The 20,815-nt window shown below is 41.8% G+C and overlaps 1 protein-coding gene across 2 annotated transcripts in view; it reads right to left on the bottom strand.

Annotated features, from left to right (window-relative positions):
- The window catches only part of KRAS (KRAS proto-oncogene, GTPase), a 346,218-nt gene that overhangs the window by 72,778 nt on the left and 252,625 nt on the right, over window positions 1–20,815 (bottom strand). For both annotated transcript variants that reach the window (XM_044087664.1, XM_044087663.1), the window contains one exon: window positions 9,729–9,907. In XM_044087664.1, coding sequence (XP_043943599.1) covers window positions 9,729–9,907 — 179 coding nt within the window. The remainder of the gene's footprint in view (window positions 1–9,728; window positions 9,908–20,815) is intronic.

The raw sequence follows: 20,815 nt of genomic DNA, 5'->3' as shown, positions 1-20,815 counted from the left end.
CCATCTTGGGCTCCTCACACCATGCACATTCCTTTTTTCTTCCTTTTCTCACATTTGATTTACTCTTCAGCTTTTTCAATAAGCCGTAACTTGCTATATGCTCTGAACTGCATTTGTAAGTTTTTTATTTTCTTTTTACACAACCTTTTCATCAATGATGGCTTGAACAGAAATTTTGATTAAGGTGATTGTGAGGAAAGTGAAAAAAAATAATGATTACACCAATGTACTCTGCTTTGTTACTCTTAGACAGTATACTGCCCCTACAGAAGCTATAACAACCATTGTACACCTCTGAGGTCTGTGAAAAAAGTAAAAGAAACAATGACCAGACTGTAGGCCCAAGCACAAGCTGTAATGACTTCCTATGCACACCTCTAAGGTTTGACTGTGATGAAATTTAAAGAAGTAATAACCACACAATCTCCAGTCCCCATATAACCTACAGCAGCTTTCTGTAAACACACACATCTAAGCAAGGCTGGTTTTGGAATGGGTGGGGTTGAGAGCAGAGGTCATTATCAGCTTTATCCTAACAGGGTCATATCACAGTCCTGTTCAGGTTAAAGATTATAATTGGACAATTAATACATTTTTTTCTCTAAGCAGCAACAGATTTTAAGGGAAATCCCTGAATCCATTTATACAGTCTGGGGAGTGGGGCCACCGGACTTCTAGGAGATCTAAGTATCTGAATGTTCTGTGATATATTTTATGCCATACTTTTGAAATGAAACATAATTACTTGCTAGCTGCATTTTGTTGTTGATACCCAGAAAAATAATGTACATGTTCTGGCATTACCTGGTATGTGGACAGATAAAAATCACTGACATTTTTAGACACACACAAGCATAAGCTATAACAATACCATTTTTGTACTTATTTCAGCAAATAGCAATATATTGTACAACACTGGTACTGCCACACCAGATCAGTGACTGCTGTTTAGCAGTCATCAAACGGCAGCAGGGATAAGTCAGTTTTATTTATCTCTTTGAGGAGTAATGCATACATGTCACTGTCACTGATTTCACAGAACCTCCCTGATGTTTTCTCATAATTTAGCTCTGTCCTTCATAAAAAGTTTAATTTGCTGGTAAATCACTGAGTATTACAGATAGTCAATAAATCCAGACAGAGTTTTACATTTCTTACTGTCCAAAAAATGCATATTGATGCAAAAGGTGTTATTTTATTAACTTTTTAAGTAAATTACAATAATATTTAAGACATGTTTCTGATTTTGAGACATTATTGTACTATTATTTATGGCACTGGCTGAATTCTTCAGCAAAGAAGTTGAGGGTTAGAGTTACATCACAGCCCCCTCAGATTAAACAGCATAATCAGGAAATGAATACATTGTTTTTCTCAACATTTTTCCCAAACCGGCAACAGCTTTTGTGGAGCCCCCACACAGTCAAGGGTGATTAAGTCCCCCCTTCCCCACAGCCACAGATACTGCAGGTACCTAAAGATAGCTATGTTGCTAGTTTTAGTGGAAAGAATGTCCACCAGCAGGGTTTAACTAAGCTACGGGCACTATGTCAGTGGTAAAATATTTAATGGAATTGTGAAGCCTGTTATTTGATAAAACACTTAATATACCAGAGATATCTTTGAATTTATGAGTTATCACCCAGCTGGTTTATTAAGTATACAAGATTGCTAAATTATCTTTTGTTGGTTTGACAGACATGTTACAAAATATCAAGATAAGATAATTTGCTGTGGTTGGGGGCCCCCAGGTACAGGGGGGCCCCTGCGACCGCAGGGTTTCCTGGTGCCTAAAGCAAGCTATGATTCTATATTATACAGTTTCACATATCAAAGTAGTAACACAAAACTTTTTCAAAAAAGCACAGAATGACAATTTTTGCAGACTAAATATCTTTATTTTACATAAGACTGATGATATTCTGCATGTCTTTATTAGCATATTTGATTTCAAGTACCCATTTTAAGGCAAATGTGTCACCACACAGCATTTTGCATCCTTATAATTTTTTCATCTCTCTCTCTCTTTAATCTTGCTAATAAAATTAATACATTAGACCTCACTAATGGGCTGAATTCCAAAGAAATACTACTAAACTGGAAAAAAAGTAAGCATTCATCTGGCAGTTGGTGTAGTGAGTGTGAGCTGTAGTTCTTGTAATACAGGGTTTGATTCCCTCAGCCCTCATTTGCCTGCTGTGTGGCACTCAACAAGTCATTTAGCCAGACAGAACATAGGGGCAACTGTGCATTTGGGCTAGGCTTCTCAATGGTCCATGGGTCTGCAAGTTTAGTAACTACTTATGAACCTATTTTGGCATAAATAAAATAAAATATTATGCTGCATGTCTATCCAATCTCCCTTGCTCATCTACAAAAATAATGAAATACAACACACCTCTACATATAAACATCTACATATCTATATGGACCCATCTAAATGTCTAATCACCTTACCCACATCAAGGATAAAATGAACCATTCTTTAATCTGCCATTACAAAACCTTGTATCTTCTGATCCTACAAGATCATGTATCAGCAGAAAAAAATATTCCCCTTATCCAGCCTGAATACAAACTTCACTTACTCTCTTACCCGAAATCTCAACTAGAAATCCAAAGTAATAGCATATTTTAGGTCTAGTATGCCATCACCCAAACACAAACATCAATGGCTTTCAATTAAAGAAAGGACAGACCTTCTTCTCCATTCTGTTAAAAAGAAAGTCATCAAATTAAACATCCTTCTTCAACTAACCTCCAAACTTCATGCCAGAGATAAACCACACTTCCATAACCAACTAAGTCTAGTCTCCTCTTTTCTACGGTCCAGAAAATTTTATACCTTCAAGCAACTGAGCTTTTCCTCATCCTGCTCCAAAATTCTGTGATGAATTGCCTCATGAAGTCAAAAATAGCAAAACCATTAATAAGTCCTGTTTTGGACTGAAAGCTATTCTAAAAGACAGATCATCCAGCTATCCAGAATGGGAGCATGTCAATCCGTCGAAGGCGATTTCAGTGAACACAAAGAAACTGAGGACAGTTCACTGAAACCATCTTCAAAAGTGGAGCTTGCATTTTTCTCCACTGTTGTGCGACCTTTGAGTTGGTATATACAATTCCAGGTGGGTGTGGGGTGTCCCCCGCATGGGAGGTGCAGGGGGCTTGCTTCCCCTGAAAAAAAAATTGTTTCAATATTCACCAAAGGTAGTTTTGGTGAAATGGCTTAAGTTTACTTGCATTCATTGAAAGCACCTTCAATGGATGTACATGAATCCTCCACAATAACTTCTCTTAGTTTCTCCTGTCTCTCTTTACAAGATTCTAATTATGATTTAAAAAAATGTGCTCTTCTGATAATTCTCTGTGCCTCATACATAACATTTATAAAGCCCTATACATCTTAAAAGTGTAGCTATAGCTTTATACTTCATAATTTTATTTTCACTTACTATCCAAACTTCGCAGATTTGACATGTCCTTTTCATATCATATGCATGGTTTTCTATTCATTATACTTTAGGAATTATTTTGTTTTTAACTTTCTATAAACATTTCTGCTCTTAGTAGCCCAGGCAATAGCAGAAATGGACCCTTTTTGGATTGGTATACCATCTTGGGTCAACAAACAACCAGCATAAAAACAATAAACTACACCCGCATTCTTTTCTAGACTTGCCCCTAAGGCAAGACAATGTACCTAACACTTTAGTCATAGGTGACTCTATAGTCCAGCACACTGATGTCCCACTCACGAGGTTGAACAAGGAGAAAATTACAGTCAGCTGCCTGTCAGGTGCCAGAATCTGCCACATAACGCATGCACTCAAGTCACTCCACAACAAGTACAAATATGACTCTGTCATTGTCCATGTTGGAGTGAATGACTTGAGACGTACCTCCCTGGACTACATGAAAAGAGACATGGAAGAGCTCTCGGATCATGTGGCCCAGGCAGGTATGACCCTAGCCCTGAGTAGCATCCTGCCTTTGCCCAGAATTATACCACAATATAAGGACAAAATGATTGACTTCAACAATTGGCTAAGCTTCTGGTGTCATTCAAAGGGGATCCAGTATTTGTCTGCCTGTGATGACATGATCGACAGACCACGATGCTTTGCCAGAGATGGTCAGCACCTGTCACCCCTGGGATTCAGGTTACTCCTCCAGAAAAAGGAAGCCAATCTGGTGGTCCCCTGCCATAAACAAACTTTACAACAAAAGGAAGAAACTGTTGCAGAAAAGAGTTGCAAGGATGCAAAAAACTCCCTTACCAGCCTCAGTAAGAAACTGAGATCCCTCATAAAATCCTCCAAAGCTAGTTACGAAAATAAAATTGCCAAAGATTCCAAAGACAACCACAAGGCATTCTATAACTATGTCAAGAATCTAAATGGCAATGCTCAGATCTGCTCTGAGCTAAAACAGAATGGCATTAAATATACTGATCCCAAGGATATTGCCAATATTCTGGCAGATCGATTCAGTGCCAACTTCACCCCCCTCTCACCCCCTAAACTGCCCATCTCAATACCAGAAGATTGCCAAATTCCGGTAATAAGGGCCTCACAGGTAAATAACGCACTTTCCAAAGCTAAGAATACAGCATCCATGCAGGGACGTTGGGAGGCATAAGCACTGTACTGATTTCAGTACAACTTATTTAGAAGAGGGGGTAGCTTTTTTAACTAAAAAGATTACAAATAGCATTGGCTCCTTTAAGGATGCTTGCTGGTGTTGTGGTGAAGGCGAACAGGAGCTCACATCATGTCCGGCTGGCTGCGAGCATGAAATTAGCTTGAATGGAGCAATCGTGAACAGATAGGAGTGCGAGCAGGAAACAGATCAGTAAAGTATGGAGCAATCAGGTAAGGAGAGTGTGTGTGTGTGTGTGTGTGTGTGTGTGTGTGTGTGTGTGTGTGTGTGTGTGTGTGTGTGTGTGTGTGTGTGTGTGTGAATGCCCCCACATAATACAACAGGTGTTTAGGCTCAAATCCTGTACCTTTGCTTCAGGGTAAGAAGAGCCTAAAGTCCCTAACCACCACCATTTCTGAACTTTGTTAAGATTTTTATTTCTAACAGTTGTGAGCTATGGTGAGAACTGAAGTTGTATTCCCCAGTTGTGGTGAGAAGTGACAACTGAAGTTGTATTCCCCCATTATTATTTTTGTTGTTTGTCCAGGTTTTTTGTGCTAAGAGGTTGAGAGCTATCTAATAGCCATTAAGTTTCAGTCTTCCTATTTTTCAAACTGCTGATTTAGCATAGTGGTATGTTGCACCGACTGTAGTGCATACGGTTCTGGGTTCAAGACATGCATGGTGGTAACACAGCATTTTATTTTAGCAACTTTCCAAAATTATACAAGCAATGTTTAAAATGTGTCCCTGGTTTTTGGGCTTTTGTCCCCCCCCCCCAATAAATGTTGGCTTTTTTCCAGATTTCTTGTGCTGCAAAGTTGAGAGATACAGCTGAGTGTCGAGTACATTTTACAAGGAGCTGAGAGCTGCAGGGGAACTAAAGTTTAGTGCTGCTTATGCTAATTCTGCTTATATTGTTAATAGCACAGCAGGTAGTGTACTTGCTTTTGATGCAGAAGGCTGTGGGTTCTTCTCCCACAGTAGGTAGTTGCATGGCTGATACTGTATTGTGTTGTAAAGGGGGTGGATGCTGTAGTCCTTTTTTGCGAAGATATCTAGTAGTAACTATGAACCTGTTATCAGTTTGCCATCCATTCCCTATTGCAATATTATTAGCGTATCACTTTATTTGTAGATGAAACAATGAAATATAAAGTTGTTTGCTAGCAGTAATCTCTTCATTAGTTACAGATTTCTTTAATGTGGAATTGTGTAAGATGACTTTTACTAGTTCAGAGATTGTGCATATTTACTGAGACTGGTGGACTGTAGAAGTTTGAGTAGACTTTTATGATGGAAATGTTCTGAATTGGGCTGTTTTGTCATTATTGGTGCACGCATTTTGTTTCATTGTTTAGTGGAAAAATGTTCAAAACAATACATTTAAAATGCTCTCTAACAACTATACTGTATTGTACAAAGAAAATAATTTAATACAATCAGGAAGGTGTATCAAAGAGCACGTGTATGTTCCATGTGCAAGGGGCCTATGGTTTAAAAACAACCCAAAGTTAATCTTTATCTGCCACTGGCAAAATGTATTTTCTTTTAATGTGGGTTTCAATGCTGTTTCAATGAATGTGAGTTTCAAGGGTAGAGAAGTTTTAATGCTAAGTCTAGTTTCATTGTGAGACTGCATTGTTTTGTTTAGCAGATATTTATTGGTGTTTGTGCTGTAAAATGCAAAATAAAACTTTTCTGGCAAATCATTTAGGAATGAAGTCACTAAATAATGACAGACATTAAGTTTCAGACGTCATAACCTTCAGAAAAATGCATGCTAAAGCAAGACCTGTTATTCTATCAACTGTCTTAAGTTTATACAAGATTAATTTTTAGTACTGTTTGTATGTTCCCCCAATATATTTGGCCTTGCCCAGATTTCTTGCATTAAGAGGTTGAGAGGTACGTGCAAATAAATCACTTTATAGAATTAGGAATATCCAAACCTCTCAACTGTCCCCAATTTTGGCTCAAAATGTTGCACCCCCCTAATAATCCCTCTGCAAAATAGCAATTTTGGAAGAAAACGTGGAGGCTTTACAATTATGATCAGAGTTATACATTACTTTTATTTCAGAAATGCATGTAGATTCTCTAATTTTGTCAGCTGCTCAAGTTAACAGTGCTCATATTAAAATGGTGTCCCTTCTTTGACAGGTTCCCAACTGTATTGTCTGGCAATTTTATATTTTTGCATCACATTTTTGGTCCGTTTTTTCATAAAATTGCAGTTTTCTGGCAAATTAGTGGCAAATCATTAAAGACTGAAGTTAGAAAATAATGGCAGACATTTGAGTTTCAGATTTCATACCTTTCAGAAAATTCATATTAATGCAAGACCAACTACTATTCTATTATCTTTTCTAAGTTTATAAGAGCAATATTTAAAAAAAAAAGTCTTTATTTTTGGGCCTTTGCCTCAGTTTTATTTATGGGTTTGTTGCTCTAAGAGGTTGAGAGGTATGTGTGTGTGTGTGTGGTAGGTAGCATACCTCTCAACTGTCCAAATTTTGCAGAATGTCCAGATTTTTGCCCCATATTTTTTGTCCGTTCCTCATAAATTTTGTGATTTTCTAGAAAATCACTGAAGGCTGAAGTTGCTAAATAATGACACATTTGAGTTTCAGACTTCATGTCCTTTCGAAAAATTCATACTAGCACAAATCCTGTTATTCTAGTAACTTTCTCATACTAGCACAAATCCTGTTATTCTAGCAACTTTCTAAGTTCACAAGAGCATTATTTAATATCTGTCCCTGTTTATTTTAGGCTTTGTCCATACTTCTTGCACTAAGAGGTAGGTGGGGTGTGTGTGTGAATGAAACACCCTAGTTAGGGGTAGCAGATGGTTAGTAATTTACTCAAGCTCAAAACCTGTACCTTAGTTACAGAAACAAAAGCATGAATCCTCTACCCCAACTACCATGCTGCATTTTTCAAAGAACTGACTTTCAGGTTAATTTTCAATTCAAGGAACCGAGTTTGAGTGAATCTATATTATATTACTGAAGAGGCATTACAGCGAATGCCTCTTCATCGATACTAAAAAAGAGCGAACCGTGAATTATGAGAATGGCCGTAGCTTGGCTGGGGAGGGGGTAGCGGTTTGAGAGCTGTGAGTACAAACTTGAAAATCCTAGCTACACCCCTGCATCCATGGGACCAGATGACATCCCGGGCTATGTACTACATGAACTACAATATGAACTGGCACCTCACCTAAGTGTCATGTTTAATCATAGCCTCACCTCATGTTTCGTGCCCACTGAGTAGTGCAGAGCTACAGTTATCCCACTCCACCTTGGATCCCGGAAACTACCGTCCCATCAGTCTGACGAGCCTTATCTGCAAGGCCATGGAGCGTATTATCATGGAACTTACAAACAAAGACATTGGCAACTTTCAAACACTGGACCCCACCCAGTTTGGGTTCGTGAAGGGCCGATCCTGTCTCCTGAACCTAATTGACTTCTTTGAATAAGTCTCCAGAGCCATGGACAAGGGTAAGGTGGTCCACACAGCCTATCTAGACCTTGCCAAGGCCTTTGACACCATCCCCCACTCTGGAATCATAGATAAACTTACTAAGCTGGGCATTAATCCCTACGTCACCCAATGGGTTGCCAACTGGCTTACTGACAGAACCCACACTGTAAAAGTAGCTGACTCCAAATCCAGCTCCAGACAAGTGACAAGTGGAGTACCTCAGGGTTCATTCCTGGGACCGCTCTTGTTTGGCATCTACTTCTCTGAAGTACAGGCCAGCACTAAGGGACTTTGGCTAACAAAGTTCGCAGATGACTGCAAACTGGGAGCTATTATTGAATCCCCAAATGATGTGGATACTCTACAAAAGGGCCTTACAGAAACAGATGCTTGGTGCCAGAGCCATGGGCTCAAGCTCAATGCCAAGAAATGTATAGTTATCCCCTTTGGGAAAAAACATGTACCCGTGAATTACCACATAGGTGGTAGTACATTAAACACTGAAAGTGTGATAAGAGACGTAGGGACACAGGTGGACAGTGGTCTCACCTTCGATAACCACATCGCCGCAACAGTCACGAAATCCTTCTATGTGGCACACCTCATCACTAAGGGCTTTTCATCCAGAAAAAAGGAGGTCATTGTCCCACTGTACTCATCCCTCATTAGACCCATTATAGAATACAACGCCCCATTTGGTATGCACCTCTCAAGACATCTGCAACAACTGGAAAGGCCGCAGAAATACCTCACTAAAAGACTCACAGGCCTAAAGCGGATACCCTACGCTGACAGCCTTAAAAAACTCCAGCTATACTCTGTCGCATATCGTCTACTCAGAGGTGATCTCTGCTTAACATACAAGGCTATGTCAAACCCAGAGCTGTTGGACATGCTACACTTAAAGAAATCCCAATCCTTCAGAGCCACATGCTCCAGGGATCTAAACCTTGTCATCACAATAAACAAAATATGCTGGAGGGATAGGTTCCTGACCCAGAGACTCCCCAGACTCTGGAATAGACTGCCCATACATGTCAAGCAGAGTGCCTCTTTGGCCCTCTTCAAAAGGAACCTTGATGATTGGATGGGAGAAAGGAAATTCACCCCGGGATCACGTCAGTCGCCCTGCTAGACAGGGGTCCAGGGAAGTAAACAGTGTGGGAAGAAATAGCCAGGGAATTGTTATGGCTAGGCTTGTATAGGCCCTAGGGCCGATAGCATAGTACCAACCTATGAACCTATATGATTTTGACCAACATGGAACAAACTGAAGGAATACATTTCTGAAATAAACTAATAAAAGTGGATCAAGGATACGAGCCAAATCAAGCTGACTAACACACTGCTAATGTAAGTTTCAAACATACTTGTAAAGAAAAATAAATGATGTTTTTCAGATAAATAATAAGCTACCCCCAAAATAATGCAGGTGCAAGTCACAAAAGCTTTAGAAAGCTTGGCATAAATAAAGAAAAAATTAAACTATTAGGTCAGAACAGGCTGGGGGAATGGAGAGGGGAGACAGAAAATAGTTGGCATATTAAAAAAAGAAACACTTGGATAAAAGTAATGCATGATTAAATGAAACCCACCTGTAATGATGAATATCTTCAAATGATTTTGTATTATTTATAGCAAAGACACACAGGAAGCCCTCCCCTGTCCTCATATACTGGTCCCTCATTGCGCTGTACTCTTCCTGTCCTGCAGTGTCCAGAATATCCAGGAGACATGTCTCACCATCAATTACAACTTGCTTTCTATAGGAATCCTGAAAAGGAAAGATAAAACAATAAGATAACAATATGTGGGTTATTATGTGCTTACACACACACATATACACACATATAGGGTTGGGAGGGTGGCCTAATGGTTAAGGTGTTTGCCATACAAACACAAGGTGCAGGGTTTGAGCCTCACAAGGGATAATTGACTAAGCTTAAAATGGCTCGCAAGGGCAGTTAGCTTAGTAAGAATCTATGACTACACACACACACACACACACACACAAAACTGCTACACTGATAACAGCAAACCTTAAACATCCTCTTAACAGAATACAATCAGCTGTGCTGAACATAAATAAACAACTGGCCAGCTGTGATATACTGGTGTACTAACCTATACAAGGGTTCTGGTTTATGCTGGACTTGATGCCATTATACATCAAAACCCAAAGATACTAGAACAAATTGGTTTGTCTCAATGTTTCCAACCACTACACTGTAAATAATAACTCCTTGGTCATATGTTACTTGTTAAATCCAGAAAGCATGTATTTTAACACTTACTGGCAAATGGAAATCACTTTCATTACACTTAGTGAAGTTAGCACAGTGGAAACATTCAGGAAAATTCTGAACAAGCACAACAGTTGCTATGACAGTGAAAAAATAAGAGTTAATTTTAATTAATATTGGCTGTACATGTAAATCTAAGAAGATTGCATTGGAATAAACTGACCTGCCAGATCCATCCATCCTTACAACATATGTATCACTTACATTTGGGAAAAAATAGTACATTTATGAGTCTAATCACTTACTCACCATGTCTTCTTTCTACTCATAGGGCAGGCATAGCATTAATGAAGCCATAACAATGAAATTACCTGTACCACTGGCTTTTATTATAAGTCCGCAAAGCATAACAGCTACAGGATTAAATTAGTGAGGATAAAAGCAAGAGAAATAGAAGCTCTCTTATGTGGTCCTTCATACATAACTCCCCATGGCTCAAAAACAGCACATGAACAATGCTCAGGCCATACAACAGGCAGCAGAGCACTGATTCATGGATAACCATCCCTGCACAAGGACAGGATGGCAAACCAGAGGTGCTGGAAAAATCTGGTATACAATTCCTGCAGGAAGACATTATGGAGGTATATACTGAAACCACTGGAAAGAAGCACTCTGGGAGTAATTGGGCAGCAACACAGGACAGAACTAAAAGAACAAACTGAGATCGAAGACTGAGGGTTATAACTATCTCATGAAGCATAGAGCAAACAGGAATGTTTAATGGAGCTGGTCTGAAAAGAAAACAGCAGTATGTAAAGGATGTGTCGTAACTTACTCCAGGAATAATAACGAGGGCCTTCTGCTGATGAATCCAAACAACCATGCACGATGGAGGCAGCGTGCTTTGTAAGTCATATTAAGGAGACAATGGCATTCAAGGACAGACTGGCATTCATAATACAGTGCTGCATCACAACGACAGACGGGGAGGTAATGCAGCACATGTTATTGAATTGGGGCCTGCAGCAGATGATCTTAAGGGTATGGTAAAAGAGGTCCAGGCAGGCAGGGAAAAAATGACAGCAGAGAACATGGTCTTCAAGGTGGCATTGCCCATACTACACTAATTAGTAGATGAAGACGGACAAAGTGCCATGGTTATCATCATGATTAGGCAAATTACACTGGACCTATCACTGTAGGAAATGTGACTGATGGACAGAATTTTTCCATCTTGGGTAACTGTTTGCCAATAGCTGTAGATTGTACTTGGCCAATGCAGCTGGCTCAAAAGCAGGTAGTGAGCTTTTCCAAAACAAAGTTAAGGTCCCAGGGCGGAGTAGAGGCTCTCCCGGGTGGTCTTAAATTTTTGGCCCCCCTGAGGAATTGCTTTAGCAGGGGGTGAGAGAAGAGGGGTGATTCAGTATTATAATGTGTTGAGATGGCAGAGGTATGAATTTTAATTGACGAGAAGGAAAGGCCCTTGTGGAGCATCTCTGTTAAGTACTGAAGAATATGAAGTAATCTGGGCAAAGTTGTGCCCATACCCTGAGTCTGGCTCCAGGAACAGTATCTTTTCCACTTTTCAGCATAGGATTTTCTAGTACTAGGCCTCCTTGCCTCCAGATTGACATCTAGCACCTGCTTACTGAGGGATGCTATAGGAGAGCTCAAGGAATTAGCCAGGCTGCAAGGTTCAGGGTTTGAAGCTGAGGGTGCAGAATCTAGCCCTCCTGCTGGGACAGCAGGGAAGGTGTCTGAGGCAGGTGCCATGGTTCCAGCAGTGACATACTGCACAAGATGGGATACCAGTGCTGGCGTGGCCAGTCTGGTGCAATCAGTATTGTCCTTGGTTTGTCCTTTTTGATCTTTAGTAGAACTTTCGAGAGGAGAGGCAGAGGGGGAAAGGCATAAACTGAGTGGCTTTCCCAGGTGAAGGACAGGGCATCCACTTTCCAAGCTTGACTGTGGGAAGTCCTTGTGCAGAATTTGTCCAATTGGTAGTTCTGAGGGGAGGCAAACAGGTCTATTTTTGGATTCCCCCATTTGTTTCTCAAAAGATTGAATATCTTTGGTTCTAGTTTCCACTCGTGTGGGTCCATGTGATTTCTGCTTAGGTCGTCTGCCAGTGAATTTAGCTTGCCTGGCAGGAATTGAGTTTGTAGGTGCACTTAGTAGCTCAAGGCTGTGTTCCACAGAGCCATGGCTAGTCTGCAGAGGGGTACGAGTGGGTTCCCCCCTGCTTGTTTATGTACCACATCACAGTGGTGTTGTCTGTCTTTACCAATAATTGTCCTGGAAGAATGTGGTCCTTGAAGGCTGTCTGGGAATTCTGTACAGCTAACATTTCTTTTTGATTGATATGCAGTTGCATTTGACTCAGGTTCCATTTGCCCTGAATGCACTGCCCTGCCAAATGAGCCCCTCATGCATAGTCTGATGCATCTGTTGTTAGGGTTTGGGCGGCAGGGGGTAGAGTGAATCGGAGTCCCTTGTTGTGGTAGCAGGCCTCTACCCACCAAAGGAACTCTGTCTTTATACAAGGAATGATAGGAATCATTCATTCCAGGTCCTGAGAATGTTGACACCATAGGCTTTTTAGATACCATTGCAGTTTCCTCATATGCAGTCTTGCATATGGAATTATTAGAATGCAAGAGGCCATGAACCCCAAGGCTTGCAGGGTTTTCCTTGCAGATAGCTGGGTCTTTGTGGCCAGTAGTTTAAAGTAGGCTGTCAAATAAACTTGTTTCTCTGGCGTGAGGTAAGCCATCTGGGAAGTTGTGTTCAAGCTTGTTCCCAGGAATACAATTTGTTGGCAGGGTACTAGATGAGATTTCTTCTACTTTATGGTGTACCCCAGTGAGGTTAGAAGTTTCTTTACAAATGCCAGATGTTTTAGTAGCATATCCTGGCTGTCTGCCTGAATTAGACAATCGTCCAGGTATGGGTATATTTGAATATTTCTTTGCCTGCAAAATGCAATGACTGGAGCTAGACACTTTGTGAATACCCTGGGCACAGTAGAAAAGCCAAAGGGAAGTGAATGGAGCCTACTCTGAAGCGTAGGTATTTCCTGCAAGATTCCCTTATTGGAATGTGCAGGTAAGCTTCCTTTAAGTCCAAGGTTGCCAGCCAGGCATCTTTACTTAGCATAGGAAGCAGTTGTTGAAGTGTTAGCATTTTGAATTTTGGGATTACCAAAAAGGTGTTTAGAATAGAGAGGTCCAGGATTGGATGCCAGGAGCTGTCTTTTCTGGGTACCAGGAAAAGTCTTGAGTAAAACTCTTGTCCCTTTCTTCTGCTGGGACAGGTTGAATTACCCTGATACTTAGAAGGGAGATAACCTGCTGTTGAGCCTCTGCCCACTGATTTGGGGGTAGGTCTGGCTAACCGTTTGGGATTGGTAAGGTGTGGAAGTGGAATCTGTATCCTTGGAAAACTATTTAAAACCCACTTGTCCTGGGTAATGAGTTCCCAGTTTTTTGCATGCAGGGCGATTTTTCCCCCTAAGGGAGCAGGCAGTTGAGCAGGGCTTGGGAGGTTTAAGGTTAAGTCATTGTGACCCTTTCCCATAAGGGGGTGTCTTACTACTTCCAGCTTTGGAAGTGGGAGATCCCCACTGCTTAGGCCTGTGAGTACCTTGAGACTGTAGCCTAGGTGGTCTGCTGTTCCTGGGTTTGGACTGAGAAGGCCTGGAAGAGACAGGAAAGGACCAATTCTTAGAAGGCCAATGCCTGTTAAATCTAGGAGGCTGTACTTACACAAAATCTTTAACAGTTTGCATAGATTTAGCTTTTTCCTCCATCTTTTTAAGTACTTCTTCTGCTTTGTTGCCAGACAGGCGGTCTTGGTTTAAGGGAGCATCCAGTAATTTAGCTTTAACATGATCTGGCAAGTTTTGCTCCTTAAGCCAAACATGCCTTCTAAGTACAGACCCCGTGACAGCAGCCCTGCAAGATGCTTCTAAAGAATCAAAACCACATTGCAAAGTATGTTTACCAACTTGTTCAGCAGAATGTATTAAATCCTGTAATTCTTTATTTTCAGCACAGTCAGGAATCAACATAATTTTCTGTTTAAGAAGTCCCATAATAAGCTGCTGATACTTTAACATATGAAACTGGCAGTTTAAGGCCCAAATGGCCAAAGTAGCAGAAGTGTATACCTTCTTACCCCATCTGTCCAAGGCCCTGGAATCTCTATCAGAGGGGGTAGGGTTTTTGGCAGTAGTAGCCTTAATGCCTTTAGGTCCTTGGGAAATGGTCTCTGGGTTCGCAGTAGGATTCTTAAAGAGGAACTTGTGAGAGTCAGGTAATCTGTAATACCTGTCAGGCTTCCTCGGAGCTGGAGGTAAAGTGTCTGGGGCCAGGCTAGATTCCAAGAAGGCATCATCTACAATGTCCAGGACAGGTGGGATAGCTAAAGGCCTGTGTTGAGGGAGGAGTAAGAATTCCCTAAGCCTCTTTTTGGAGTCAGAATAATCCTGACTTTCCCAATGGAAATTATCCCTAAGAGTGTGCAAGGTTTCACCAAAAGAAAATCTGGATAGGAAGCAGAGGGAATGGAATCCTCTGCATCAGAATCCTCATCAGAATCCTCATAGGTAGATAAGGGCAAATCCTGGTAACCAGAAGAAACAGAAATTTCAAAATCCTGATCAGAAGAATCAGAAGGAAAATCAGTTCTAGGTCTCTTAGAGGGAGAAGGTTGGCTTCCCCTAATTAAATTAATAAGGTCTTCAGCCATTCTTATCATTTGTTTTTTAGGCATATGGGCCTGACCATGCGGTTTGGATGTCAGTTTTCTAGGCGTGGGTCGAGTTTTAGGGCTTGAAGAAGAAGATGGCGTCAGTTTGAAATGCAAGTCAGTAGGCCTGAATACACCCTCAGAAGCCGGTACCTGCACAGCGGCTCCGGACCCATCCAAGGTAGAGACATCCGCAGGTTCCATAGTTGAAGAAGCATCTCGCGGCATACCGGACTCCGAATGGGTCTCAGTAGAGGCCTGCGAATTTGAAGTAGCGGGTATCAGGGGCTACGAAAGCACCTCACTGAGTACCGGTGAACTGGCGACTAGCTTAATGGAAGTGTCGTCAGCAACTTTGGACCTATGCGGTCTGTCTCTGTCTTTATCTTTACATTTTTCGGAATGTCGGTAGTCAGATGGCTTACCGAAGTCATTTCTGGATAGTTAAACTGAGTACCAAAATAATTTGCTGCAAAAAGAAACCGACGACGAATAGTCTGGGGATTGAATAAGGCACAAAACCGACAGCACGGGACGTCATGGTCTGGGCCTAAGCAAGGAATGCAGTACAAATGAAAATCTTTATGAGGTATTTGCTTTCCACAGGTAATACAATTGTTAACTTTTACTGACTTCGGTTAAGAGCAAGAAAAAGGATCCCCAATGGCGTACATAACTTTTTTGAAGACATTGGATCTGAAACTCAAAAATGAAAATTTCAGGAGTTGGCTGACTGGCACTTGCGAACTGCTTCTGCTTCGGGCACTGCGTGGCAAGAAAGACTGATGTAATGGCGTCAGCTGCATGTTTTATACCCCTGATGACCTGACGTCATGGAGGAAGAGACAGCATCCAATGCAGGACCCAAGACTTTGATATTCAGGCCGGCTGAGGGCTACCTGCAGGCAGATAACCCAAAAGTAATGACTGCAACAGTGAAACACGAAGAACATCTGTATTTGACCTATATAATGATGGGCTTTAAGTGTGCATCTGCTACAGCTGCTACACTCTACTTTCCCACATCAAACATGTGAAAAAGCATGTTCCATCTGTTGAAAGGCAGTTGCTCTGTGGCTGAAGTCCTTCATGTGCCAATCATTACCAAATGAAAATAATGCAGTTGCTGGTACTGGTACTTCCACTCCCCCAACACACACTAAGATATAGGATGTCTTTGTTGATGCTGAAAGAGTGTAAGACTGGTGTCCACCCTTCTCTTCTGATGGTTTGCTGACAACCGTTCTAGGGTAGAAGGCTGACAACCACCATGGGAAGAAGAGCTGTATGAAGCCACTATATGACACTGCAATCTGATCTATGCATGACCTCATGGTAAGGACCCCTCACAGGTAGAAAACTCAGTGGAGGGTTGGAAGAGATGACTGCAGTCCTTACTGCAGGGATGTGTTGTGGGCTACTGGGCTGCATATGGTTATCTAATGAGAAAAGGACAGGGTCGCCATTGTACAGGACCAGATGGTACAGGGCTTCCAAACATAGCTATAGAAACACAGCTAGAAGCATTGGATGGAAAGTACAGTTGTGTACACTTACCATAAATGTAGATGTTCGAGTGTATTCACTGTTGCAGTCATTACATTTGGGTTATCCTGCTTGCAGGTTGCCCTCAGTCGGCCTGAATTCCAAAGTCTTGGGCCCTGCGTCGGTTGCTGTTGCCTCTTCCCTGATGTCAGGTCATCAGGGGTATAAACGATGCAGCTGATGCCATTTTATTTAGTTTTTCTTGCCCCAGATGTCAGGTGTCCCCAAAAGGGTAGGCTAAAATTATGTAAATAAAAAATACATGCACCAAAATAAGCTTTACCTTCATCTATATGCAAATACACCACCTAGGTTGTATAGATTAGAGAAGTAAAGATAAGGTCCAGCAAAAATAAGGGGGATGGCGGTTGGGTAACCTGGACTGCAACAATGAATACACTCGACCATCTACATTTATGGTAAGTGTACACAACTGTACTATGTTCTTCGTGTTTCACTGTTGCAGTCATTACATTTGGGTTGAGTCCCAAAGCTATGGTTGGGGGGCTGGATCTAAACAGCATTAGGAACAGCTATGAGGCCCTGCAGAACTGCAGTGGCAAAGCCTGCCCTGGATTTAGAGTAAAGAGGCAGATTGTAATGTTTTGTAAAGGTATGCACTGAACTCCAAGTAGCAGCCTCCAAAATGTCTTTTGTTGGTACTCCCTTGAGAAAGGCTGCAGAAGTGGCTGCAGCTCTGGTTGAATGTGGCCTAATGCCCTTAGGCACTGGTTTGTCATGCTATGAGTAGCAGAAACGAATGCAGTGACTTATCCACTTTAAAATAGTCTGCTTGGAGATAGCCTTTCCTTGTGATGCTGTGGCATATGCCACTAGCAATTGCTCTGTCTTTCTGAAAACTTAGTTTTGTCCAAGTAGAATCTAAGTTGTCTGTGTACATCCAAGGAATGCAGAATTTTCTCCCCCTTCTTCTGTGGATTTGGATAAAAGGATGGCAAATGAATTGTTTGGTTAAGGGCTACACTGGATACCACCTTAGGCATAAATGTAGGGTTTGTTCTCAGAGAGACCCTGTCTGGATAGAAAATGATAAATGGTTCCACAGCCATGAGAGCCTGTAGTTCTGAAATTCATCTTGTAGAAGTTATTGCTAGGAGCAGAGCTGTTTTCCAAGATAAGAACTTTATGTCTGCAGTAGCAGCTGGCTCAAAAGGAGGTAAGGTGAATTTTTCCAAGACATAATTGAGGTCCCATGCCGGTATTGGCGTTCTCCTTGGAGGCCTTAAGTTTTTGGCTCCTCTGAGGTACTGCCTTAATAAAGGATGAGAAAAGAGTGGTGGCTCTGTATTGTAATGAGCCGAAATGACAGAGGCATGGATTTTAATTGATGAGGAAGACAGGCCTTTGTCCAGCATCTCAGTTAAATATTGCAAAATCTGAGGAATATTTGGGACAGCTGTATCAGTTCCTTGAGCTTGGTTCCCAGCGCAAAATCTCTTCCATTTCCCAGCATAGGATTTTCTAGTACTAGGCCTTCTGGCTTCTAAAATGGCATCCATCACAGCTTTACTGAGAGGTGTGGTTTGTATGGTTACATTATCCGCCATGCTGCCAGGTTTAGGGTCCTGAGTTGGTGGGGAGAATCTGATTGTTTTGCTGGGACAGTAGATGAGGTATTTGAGGTAAGGTCCAGGCTGGGCATTGGGACAGGTTCCTTAAGATCGGATACCAGTACTGGCGTGGCCAGTCTGGGGCAATCAGAATCATTTTTGGTTTCTCCTGCCTGACCTTTAGGAGTACCTTGGGGAGGAGAGGCAGTGGAGGAAAGGCATATACTGATAGGTTTGTCCAGTTGAAAGATAAGGCGTCCACTTTCCAAGCTTGTCTGTGATAAGTCCTTATGCAGAATCTTTTTAGTTGATTGTTTTGAGGGGAGGCAAATAATCTATGTCCGGGTGTCCCCATTTCATTGTTATCATGCTGAAGACTTGTGGATCCAGGTGCCACTTGTGGGGATCCATGAGGTTTCTGCTTAGTTCGTCTGCCAGAGTATTTTCCTTTCCTGGCAGGAATTGTGCCTGCAGATAAACTTGGTAAGTCAATGATGTGTCCCATAAAGCCATGGCTAGTCTGCACAGGGGATAAGAATGAGTGCCCTCCTGCTTGTTTATGTACCATATGACCGTGGTGTTGTCTGTCTTTATCAGTAGTTGTCCCGGATGAAGTAGGTCCTTGAAGGCTGTCAGGGCATTTTGAACAGCTAGCATCTCTTTTTGATTGATATGTAGATGCTTTTGGTTTGTGGACCAGGTGCCCTGAATGCCTCTTCCTGCCATGTGTGCCCCCCAGGCATAATCTGATGCATCTGTCATTATGCTCTGCCTGGCTGGGGTTAGTGAGAATGGCTGTCCCTTGTTTTGGTGACAAGCCTTTGCCCACCATCGAAATTCCTGTTGCAGGCAGGGAATTAGAGTAATCATTGTTTCCAGACAGTGACAATGTTGCGTCCAGACACTTTTTAGGTACCATTGAATTTTCCTCATATGCAGTCTTGCATATGGAATTAGTAAGATGCAGGATGCCATGAAGCCCAAAGCCTGCAGAATTGTTCTTGCAGATAACTGGGCCTTTGTTGCCATTTCCTTGAAATAGATAGTCAGTTGCCTTCGTTTGTCTGGAGTGAGATAAGCCATCTGGGCAGTTGTATTTAAGTTTGCACCCAGGAATATTATCCCTTGAGAGGGTACTAGTTTTGATTTCCTTTTGTTAACTGTGTACCCTAGGCATGTTAAAAGTCTTATCACAAAAGTCAGATGCTGTAGTAGAATGTCCTTGTTCTCTGCTTGAATGAGGCAGTCATCCAAGTAAGGATATATTTGTATTCCTCTTTGTCTGCAGTAAGCAATTACTGGTGCCAGGCACTTTGTGAAGACCCTGGGCGCAGTAGATAAGCCAAAGGGCAGTGCAGAGAATTGGTAATGCTTTGAGTCGGCCTTGAATCTGAGGTATCTTCTGCATGATTGTCTGATTGGGACATGCAGGTATGCCTCTTTTAGGTCTAAAGTCACGAGCCAAGCCTTGTTGCCCAGCATGGGCAGAAGCTGCTGTAAGGTCAACATCTTGAATTTTGGTATATCCAGGAAAGTGTTTAGAATAGATAGGTCCAGTATTGGTCTCCATGCTTTGTCCTTTCTGGGTACCAAGAACAGTCTTGAGTAAAATCCTTGTCCCTGCTCTTGCTGTGGTACTTGTTGAATAGCCCTCATGTCCATGAGAGCTGCGACTTGTTTTTGAGCCTCTGCCCATTGATTTTTTGGCAGGTCTGCCAACCGTTTGCCTTTGGCAGGGTATGGAAATGAAACTTGTAGCCTTGTGACATTATGTCTAGAACCCATTTGTCCTGGGTTATAATGTGCCAATTTTGACAAAAAAGTGCTAGTTTTCCCCCTAAGGGTGCTGCCAGAAGATAAGTGCTTGGCGCAGGCAGGGGGACGTCATTGGGACTGTTTCCTGTATGACTGTGATTTGTCTTCTCCACCTTTGGAGGTAGAAGCACTCCACAGCTTAGACCTGTAGGATCCTTGCGGCTGTGATCTGCCTCTAGGGCATCTGGATCTGCCCCTTTGAGGTCTGTCTGAGACTGGAAAGGACCAATTCTTTGTAGGCCAGTGTCTGCTAAATCTAGGTGGCTGTACCTGTAAAAAATCCTTGACCGTTTGCATAGATTTAGCTTTTTCCTCCATTTTCCTTAACACCAGACAAGGTATCATGTTGTAAGGGTGCATCTAATAATTTTGCTTTAACATGGTCAGGCAGATTTTGTTCCTTTAACCAAGCATGCCTCCTAATGACAGAACCCGTAACAGTGGCCCTGCAGGAGGCCTCCAGAGAATCAAACCCACATTGCAAAGTATGCTTTCCAACTTGTTCAGCAGCATGCAATAAATCCTGCATTTCTTTGTTTTCTGCACATTCAGAATTTGCCATCATTTTCTGTTTAAGCAGTGTCATGATATATTGCTGATATTTGAGCATATGAAACTGGTAATTTAAGGCCCTTATAGCCAAAGTAGCAGATGTGTAAATCTTTTTCCCCCATCTATTCAGAGCCCTAGAATCCCTGTCAGAGGGGGTAGGATTTTTTTGCAGTAGAAGCCTTGACCCCTTTTGGACCCTGAGAA

Source organism: Protopterus annectens, chromosome 11.part0 (genome assembly GCF_019279795.1).
Source record: "Protopterus annectens isolate FY-2018-M chromosome 11.part0, PAN1.0, whole genome shotgun sequence".
In the NCBI taxonomy this organism is placed as follows: domain Eukaryota; kingdom Metazoa; phylum Chordata; order Ceratodontiformes; family Protopteridae; genus Protopterus; species Protopterus annectens.
This window is presented reverse-complemented; position numbering and strand designations above follow the sequence as displayed.